Here is a 9,099-nt window from a genome sequence, read left to right on the forward strand (position 1 = left end):
AGGAACAATACATTTGTTGCTTTCCTACTTTTTAAAATATTTGCTTAACTCTTTTGTCTCTTTCTTAGATGAATGAAAAAATTGCATCTTTAGAAAAAGAATTGTTGGAAAAAAAGCCTTGGCAGCTCCAAGGGGAAGTAACAGCACAGAAGCGACCAGAAAACAGCCTTCTAGAGGAGACCCTGCACTTTGACCATGCCGTCCGAATGGGTATGGTGCCCGCTGGGCTTCTGTGTAGTCTTCATTTCTGTGCTTTTTCTATGGTTCCATTTCATAGAAAGATTTGGTGTGATGTTTCTTTTCCCCCAACCTTTTATTTTAAAAACTTGCAAACATACAGAGAAGTTGAAAAAATAATACAGTGATCATCTATATGCCATTGAACTGGACTCACCAGTTGTTAACATTTTATCACGTTTGCTTTCTCTCCACCACGTATGTAAGATTATGTATGTGCCCTTTTTTTCCCTAAATCATTTCCGAGTAAGTTGCCAATATCATGACACTTAATTTTTTATGTAGTTTTGCATGTATCGTCTAAGAACTAGGACATTCTCCTATATAACCACAATAGCATTAATCTAGCTAAGAAATTTAACATCGATACATTAATGATACCTTATGTATAGTCCATAATCAAATTTCTTGTAGTGATCTGTTTACAAGGCTTGCATGCTGTCACTTTCCACTGATTAAATTGTGGATTCCAACCCACAACCCTGCTCATCTCATTGAACTCTTTCTTGTGCATTAAGTCATAATGAGTTTTCATTCTGTTTCTGTGGAAGAGAGAATGGAAAAGAGGGGGAAGAGTCCCCAGGTACATGGGATAAAAATACTGGAACATGCTACCATATATATTCTAGTTTTGTGGTTCTCAAACTTGAGGGAGCATCAGAAGACTTATTAAAACACAGATAGTTGTCCACCTTCCCCACTTTCTGATTCAGTAGCGTTGGTGGAAGAATTTGCGTTTCTAACAAGTTCCCAGGTGTTGCTGATGCTATAGTTCCAATGACCACAATTTGAAAATCAGTGGTCTAGTGTATATCTACCTAATGAATACATGTTGTATTTCCTTTAGCACCTGTGATTACAGAGGAAACCACCCTTCAACTAGAAGACATCATTAAACAGAGGATAAGAGATCAGGTCAGTAAGAATTAAATTTAACTTAATTTAAATGTCACTGAAATTTTTAGAAATAATATGAGATTACTTTGGGAGTAGGACTCCTGCTCTCTTTATTTTTACTTAATGTTCTTCACTTAATAGCCTTAAGTCTAGGCTAACGGTATCTTCATATTTTGTTGTGTGAGGTGCTTCTCTTCACTAATACCAGGAAAGATGGACATTGTGCCCGAGGAGAGAGGGAGAGCCGGAAGCCATTGCCAGTATCCTCCCTCCCGTGTCTTGAGTATCCTCCCTCCCGTGTCTTGCCAGCCTTTTGGGTGGTGTGATGAAGCTGGTGACTGACTTGCCATGGTCACACATGGAACCCTGGGTTTTAGGCACAGTATCTCATGTGGCAGATCACATAGTATGTGTGTCTTAGTCTGTTTTCTGTTGTGTATCAGAGAATATCTGAAACTGGGTAACTTATAAAGAAAAGGAATACCATTATGGAGGCTGAGACGTCCAAGGTCGACGGGCCATATCTGGTGAGGGCCTTCTTGGTGGTGGAGACTCCCTGCAAAGTCCTGAGGCGGTGCAAGACATCACATGGAGGGGGGCTGAGCGTGCTAACAGGCTAGCTCAGGTTTCTCTTTCTTTTCTTAAAAAGCCACCAGTTCCACTCCCACGATAACCTATTAATCCATAAATGGACTAATCCACTCACATGGCAGAGTCCCATGATTTAATCACCTCTCAAAGGCCCCACTTTCAATACTGCCATATTGGGGATTAAGTTTCAATAATGAGTTTTGGAGGGCAAATTGAAATCCTAGCAACATGGTGGTAAGTACTACAGTTTTAAAAACATTTCTCAAGGGTGTATCCTTTCAAATGTTGAAAACCTAGCACAGAGTTTTGTTGAAGAATGGGTCAGATTTTGTAAACTTAGAGTAAAAGTTAGGTATATGGCATGGATAGTAAGAGATGGCTTTATAACATGTGTATGTAATATTTGTCCACGCTTCTGTGTCTCAGATAGAAAGGGTTTAAAGTTTGGGTACTATGTGCAGAGTATGTTACAATTTGGAATGAAACAAGGTAAAGATAAGGCTTGACTTTTAAACAAAGTTTGATGGGAAAATGTGGGATTAAAGTTGGTAACTGGAAAAAAGACTCATTTAAAACAAAAACAGAAAAGGATATTTGAGTAATGCCCTCTTTGCTATTCATAATGCTTATTCTTTGTGACTTGAATAGTTATTTCAGACGTTGAAATAATTACTTTCTTTTTGCTATAATTTGCTTACTCCGAAATAATAAATATTCCAGAGTAAGATTTCCTAAGTGAACCTAGAAATAAATTATAGATTTTGTTAATTTATGTTCTACCTGCCCTTTATATTTCAGGCTTGGGACGATGTAGTACGTAAAGAAAAACCTAAAGAGGATGCATATGAATATAAAAAGCGTTTAACATTAGACCACGAGAAGAGTAAATTGAGCCTTGCTGAAATTTATGAACAGGAATACATCAAACTCAACCAGGTAAGGAAGCCTCTAAAGCAAAACCATTATTACTAAAGAAATAGAAGTAGAGAACTAGGCTTTTCTTGACTATTGAAATCATGAAACAGAAATCTCAAGCTCTTTGGTCACTTCGTTAACTGTGAGACAGAACATGTCAGGAAGAGAGAGTTTGTAGTATTCCCACTGAGTGTGAGGGGGTGGGGAGGTGTTACTTTGCAATTAGACATTGATCACCTGATACTTTTACAACTGGTTAATTAACTTTCTAGCAATTATGGTAGTGCTACAATTTAAAAATCATTCCTCATTGATATTTTGAAGTTCCTGATATATTTTATATGATTATGAATTCATTCTGATTTTTGGGTCTGTGTCTGTTTTTTCTTCTACTTGAAGTCTAAAAGAAATCTCTGGTTAAATATCAGGACAGGGTCATATTCCCAAGAATATCATATTCCAATATAATAACTGAATTATTCCTTCACATTTGATACATTGGGAATGTGGTCAGGATGAGATGGCATTTTTATTCTGCAAAAGCCATTTAAGATTCCTGCCAGATTTTGTTAATGAATGTTACTCAGGCTGCAACTGCAAACAGTGCCCTGAGGCCACAGTGAAGTCGAAGAACTGAAAAGATTTGAAGTAAAATTTTTCTTCCTGGCTGCCTTGCAACCCCCAGGTGGTAGCTGAAGGTCCATGTGTCCAGCTTCATTTGATGTCTGTTGAACATCTCCTGGCTACTTTGAGGGGATTTAGTAGGTACGCAAAATATTTAGCGACCATGAGAGTTAAAAATTATTAGTAAATATGTAATGCAACAGCTTGTGCTAGTTCTGTAAATGTTAGTGTTACTTCTCTCAGAAGTCAACAGCCAGTTCAGAAGTGTTTGAGTTTGGACTTGGAGTTCTAGTATGTTAATTAGCTAGGCTAATTCTGAAGTGAGTTGATGGTAGACAGCCCATGAAGGAGCCTTTAGTCACAGTTGTATATTTAATGTGGATCAGAAAAATGCCGTATATCAGATAGTTGGTTTCACAGATATTATTACCTAGAATGAAGTGAAAGGACATGTAAGAGTCCTTCCAATCCAAGTGGGTATTTGGATAATTTTATGATGTCTATATTAACACTTCAGTTCTTTCTGTATTTTCTTTCTTATTGGTGTGAGATTTACATAACATAAAATTAACCATTTTTAAATGAATAAATCAGAAACATTTAGAACAGTGTTGTGCACCCACTACCTCCAGTTCCAAAACATTTTATCACCCCACAGTAAAACTCCATACCCATTAAGCAGTTGCTCCCCATCACGCCCTTGCCCCAGCCCCTGACAATCACCAGTCTGCATTCTATCTCTATGCATTTGCCTATTCTGGATAATTCATATAAATGGAATCATATAATATATGTGGCCTGTTTTTTTGTTTTGTTTGATGGGCACTTGGGTTGTTTCCACATCTTTGCAGTTGTGAATTGTGCTGCTATAAACATTCTACTGCAGATGTCTTTTTTATAGAATATCTTTTGTTCCTTTGGGTTGATGCCCAGTAATGGGATTGCTGGGTCAAATGGGAGTTCTGCTTGTAGCTCTTTGAAGTATCTCCATATTGCTTTCCACAGAGGTTGTACTAGTTTGTCGTTCCATGCGCCAATGCTTTTTATCACTCACTATTTTCCGTTTTTTTTTTTATAGCCATCCTATTGGAAATGGCTTAGTTCTTGACAGAATTAAATACCAAGGGAATTTAATTTTTAAGTTCTAAGTGTTAGAGGTAATGGTTGCTGTAGTTCCTAAAATGCACATCACGTTTTTTTTTTTGGTAGGTGCTGGTACCATTGTGATACTGATACCATTATTTTGTCTTTGGAATATTTCTTTGTAGCTGAAGCCTTGGTGATGAGAAATTGGAAATACCCTCATTGACTTTTAGTGTTTTGTCCCGTGATATATGTTAAGCTGTTTAGTTTGATATTGTTGAACTTACTTCCTAAGCAAAAAACAGCAGAAGAAGAAAATCCAGAGCATGTAGAAATTCAGAAGATGATGGATTCCCTCTTCTTAAAATTGGATGCCCTCTCACACTTCCACTTCATCCCTAAACCGGTAAGTGTGTTAGCAGTTCAGTCTGTAGATAAGAACAGATGTGACCTTAATAACTCGTTGAGCTTTTATGAGACTAACTCTTTATTTGTTTTCAGGATACAAACCTGCAGTAATTCCTTGTAAATTACAGGCAGCGTCTAAGTGAGGAAGGCTCACTTCTGGTCCCCTGACAATTCTGGTTCTCCCCTGCTGATCCAACCTGATATCCACTGGGCCCCTGCTAGACGCTCAGCCACAGAGACTCCATTCCTCTCCCTCTCAGTCTTCTGTTGCATTTTCATTGTATGATGGTTTTGGAGACATGCGGGTGTCTATAGCTGGCATTTGTTGAGTACCTACTAAGGGCCATATTAAGTCCTTTACATACATTAACTCTGAATGCACAAAAACACTGTGGTGGATATTTTTATTTCCATTTTGCAGGTGAGGCAACCAAGATTTAGGAGGTCAGAGATTAAGAACTAACTTTGGGCCATGCTTTCTCTGTTGCATGATATTCCCTTGGCCAGGCCCATATTCTCAAAAGCTCTCCTCCTCTGTCTGTTGGCTGTCAGCCAGACTTGGCTCAGTACCTGCCCACTCCTTGGAGCTTCATCTCCTCCTACTCACCACCTTCTGTGAATGCATAAACCTCGCTTGCCACCATCTTTTAGTACTTGCTCACTTCTTGCCCTTTGGTGTCTTGTGTTGTTGTCTAAAGTAGAATTTCGTGAATTAAGGACCAGTCTAAAAGTTAGAACCTGAGTCTAATTCTGCTCCTAACTGGCTTTATGATGTAGGCAAATTACTTTGCATTCTATCTGTGCAGAAGTGATCTCCAAGATACTTTCTCATTAGCTGATGGTTAGGTGATTTTTTTCCAGTGTATTTGTTTTCTTAAACAGACAATAAGCTTCTATCACCTATTTCCTATTTTATTTGTTTGTTTGTTTGTTTGTTTTTTGAGATGGGGTCTCATCCTGTTACCCAGGCTGGAGTGCAGTGGCTTTTTTTTTAGAGACGGGAGTCTCATTATATTGCCTAGGCTGGTCTCAAACTGGTCTCAAGTGATCCTCCCACCTCAGCCTCCCAAAGTGCTTGGATTATAGGCATGAGCCACTACACCTGGTCTGTGTGCATGTGTGTGTGCATGTGTATGTGTGTGTGTGTGTGTTAATCGAGTTATAATTACATGAGAGTAAGTTTTGATGACAGAATCATCTTTACATTTCCAAAGTGCCTAACGCGGGCTGTGTAAAATAAACAGATGAAGAGATGCATGGAATTTCTCAATTCCTCTTTGCCAGCAGGTCTTGCTGTGAGAAAGTCTTACTCATGTGAAGGACACAAGCCCTGCCCAGGCCTTACCAGGCCCTCTGTGATCTGGCACTTCCCTCCCTTTTGGTCTCCCTGGCTTGCTCCTCCCGGCCACACCGATCTTCTGGTTCCTTCAGGGGGCTAAGTCCCTTCCTCATACCTTGCTGTGTTCTTGCTTTGGCCCAAAGGCTGCTCTTCTGTACATGGCTAGCTCCTTAGTGCTCAAGCTAGACACCTCCTCTGTCCTCGCAGACATTCCCTGCCCCTTCCCTCCTCCATGCACATGTCACTGCTTGGCTCCTTTTCTTCATGGCACCATAGCACATTCGCAGTCATTGGCTGGTCGTTCATTGCTCTCTAGTCATCTTCAAGTGGCACAAAATGTGTGTGCTCTTCCACTCTGTTCCTCACACTAGCCTGGAGCCCGACATGGGGAAACCCTCAGACATTCCTTGGAATCTTGGAAAGTAAAAGAGTAAATATGTTTGTTTCTCTGTTCCAAAATTTAAAAGCCTTTCTTTTTTCCTCTTAAGAAATGTAGAATTGCTAGTATAGGTTCCCCGTGCTGTTACTTTTTTCATATTCAGGTTGGTATTTCACACACCATTTGTATAGACTCCACTCCCCAATCATCAGCCATCCTCTTTTGTTTTTTGGACTTTCTCCATTTTCTCCATATTTCTCTTTAAATTGTAGAATGGAACACAATGTTCCTAATAAACAATAGATTGTGTGAGTATATCCACATACATGGCAAATATGAATAGTATAGGAAGAGATAAAAGAACTGGTGTTTGAATATGGCAGAAATGTTACGCAGAAGTGTAGAAATAAGTGCTTTTGGAATAGTGTTGAGACAGAAGACCCTAAAATAGCCAGGTCTCATAGATTCCTGAGGCAGCCTGTGCGGCCCACCAGCACTCCCTTCATTCCAGTCAGCTGAAGACTGTGGCTGTCAACACATCTAGCGTTTTAAATAATCAACAAAGTATTTTATATATTATACTTTAATAAGTTCACAATTAACACGTTTTATGTTAGGACCACTTCTGACTTCTCATTAAATGTGTTGTCTGTTTTCTAGCCTGTACCAGAGATTAAGGTGGTGTCAAATCTGCCAGCCATAACCATGGAGGAAGTGGCCCCAGTGAGTGTTAGCGATGCCACTCTCTTGGCCCCGGAGGAAATAAAGGTAAGAAGCTAGTGTTGGAACATCAGGTGTCTGTTTACAAGTTAGTTGATTATAGCTAAGTCCATATTTATTTAGTGTCGTTTTCCTTGAGTTTATAGTTTTTATTCTAATGTATTTCAGCAGTTTCTAAGTATAATCAAACTAATAATGTCATAATATTTGAACACCAGTCTCTATAATCAGGCATAATTATGAGGTGTAGGTTTCAGAATTATTATAAGAGCAATTTTTAAATATCCAGTGTCAGTATCTTGTTACAATCCAATGTGAATACTAGCAGTGATGTTAGATTTAAAACAAATTGCTTCTATTGCATATGTAGTATCAGTAACTTAATATCAGCATTTTCCCCCAATTTTGTCCACATAATGCTTATCAGTAATGGAATCTGGGTCTAGAATAGAGCATTTGGATCTTGGAAGAAGTTGGATATATCAAATGTGGGCAGACCCCTACCTCATGAACATTGAAGCTCATGCCTTACACAGTAATAATGGTTTCTGCCAGGCCCCGGTCTCCTGGCTGGCTTAGCACCAGGGCCCTGTTTTTCCCTCCTTACTTGCTTTGCAAGATATCTACACCCTCCCCTTCCATCAAAGCCTCTGCCCTCTCCGTGCAGGTGACAGCCCTGGCGGGATAGGCTGGTAGCTGAGGAGAAAAGAGAAAATTGATCCTCACTGGAGAGATGTTTCCCTTCCCTCCCTGTGTTCCTTGGTCTCTGGGACCCCTGTCCTCAGCCCAGGGGCTGCCTCAGACATGTCGCTGAAGCCCATGCTGGTGTCTAAATGCTGTAGAGGGCTTGCTTCTCTGGTACTGTTAGCTTGAGAACCCAGTGTTCCATGCTGCCATTATAAATTAGTTTGGGAATTGAGTCATTGCTGTAAGAGTCTGTGCTGTCAAAAACGCATTCCATGTTGTAAAGAGCTGAGTTACCAAAGCTCTTTGGAACACAGGTGGGAATTGCTCTGCTTCCTCACATACTGGGCTGGAGACATACAGTCCATTGGCTGCCTGTGGTGCGATTTCTTTTGTTCCAGTTTCCTGAATTGAAGTTAAACTAGATTAACTATGTACTTAATCTAGTTAACACTAGTATTTTGGTGGTTATTTTTTTTAATAGGAGAAAAATAAAGCTGGAGATATAAAAACAGCTGCTGAGAAAACAGCTACAGACAAGAAACGAGAACGGAGGAAAAAGAAATATCAAAAGCATATGAAAATAAAGGAAAAGGAGAAGCGGAGGAAACTGCTTGAGAAAAGCAACCCAGAACAAGCAGGGAAATACTCCAAAGCAGTAGCTTCGGAGAAGTTAAAACAGCTAACCAAAGCTGGCAAGGCTTCCTTAATGAAGGTAAGGACAAGGGAAAGAAAACTGCTGAAGGGGACCTTCACGGAAGGGGATGGCGAGTTTGGGCACCGTCTCCTAGACTGAAATGTCTGGGCCAGCTCATTGAGAGGCCTGCTGCGGACTGGCTGGAATTGCAGCCTTAAACCCCCTTGAGTTTTTCATGCGGGGTCCTCCCAGTAACGTGGGTCCTGGTGGCAGTTTGTCTTCCACTTCCTTCTCCCTTAAATTACAAGAACACTGTAGCAGTGTAGGATCTGTAGAATACCTCTATGCTAACTGATTGAGTTTTCTGTAATTCTGGTCCTTTTTCATATTTATACTTTTATACATTGTTGTAATCATAACATACTATTATATTTTTGGCTTTTCACTTATAAACAGATTTTATAGCATGAGCATGTTTGTTTTTAATTGCAGGATGAAGGTAAAGACAAGGCCTTAAAGTCGTCCCAAGCATTCTTTTCTAAATTACAAGATCAAGTCAAAATGCAAATCAATGATGCAAAGAAA

At 39.7% G+C, this 9,099-nt stretch overlaps 1 protein-coding gene across 1 annotated transcript in view; it reads left to right on the forward strand.

Moving 5' to 3' along the window:
• The window catches only part of MPHOSPH10 (M-phase phosphoprotein 10 (U3 small nucleolar ribonucleoprotein)), a gene marked incomplete at its 3' end in the record, with an annotated part of 15,236 nt that extends 6,137 nt beyond the window's left edge, over positions 1 to 9,099 (forward strand). The window contains exons 5-11 of the mRNA XM_012642708.1: positions 69 to 210; positions 1,085 to 1,152; positions 2,524 to 2,661; positions 4,643 to 4,753; positions 7,134 to 7,241; positions 8,362 to 8,592; positions 9,007 to 9,099. Coding sequence (XP_012498162.1) covers positions 69 to 210; positions 1,085 to 1,152; positions 2,524 to 2,661; positions 4,643 to 4,753; positions 7,134 to 7,241; positions 8,362 to 8,592; positions 9,007 to 9,099 — 891 coding nt within the window. The remainder of the gene's footprint in view (positions 1 to 68; positions 211 to 1,084; positions 1,153 to 2,523; positions 2,662 to 4,642; positions 4,754 to 7,133; positions 7,242 to 8,361; positions 8,593 to 9,006) is intronic.

The sequence above is a fragment of the Propithecus coquereli genome, unplaced genomic scaffold (assembly GCF_000956105.1).
Source record: "Propithecus coquereli isolate 6110/MARCELLA unplaced genomic scaffold, Pcoq_1.0 Scaffold184, whole genome shotgun sequence".
NCBI lineage: Eukaryota > Metazoa > Chordata > Mammalia > Primates > Indriidae > Propithecus > Propithecus coquereli.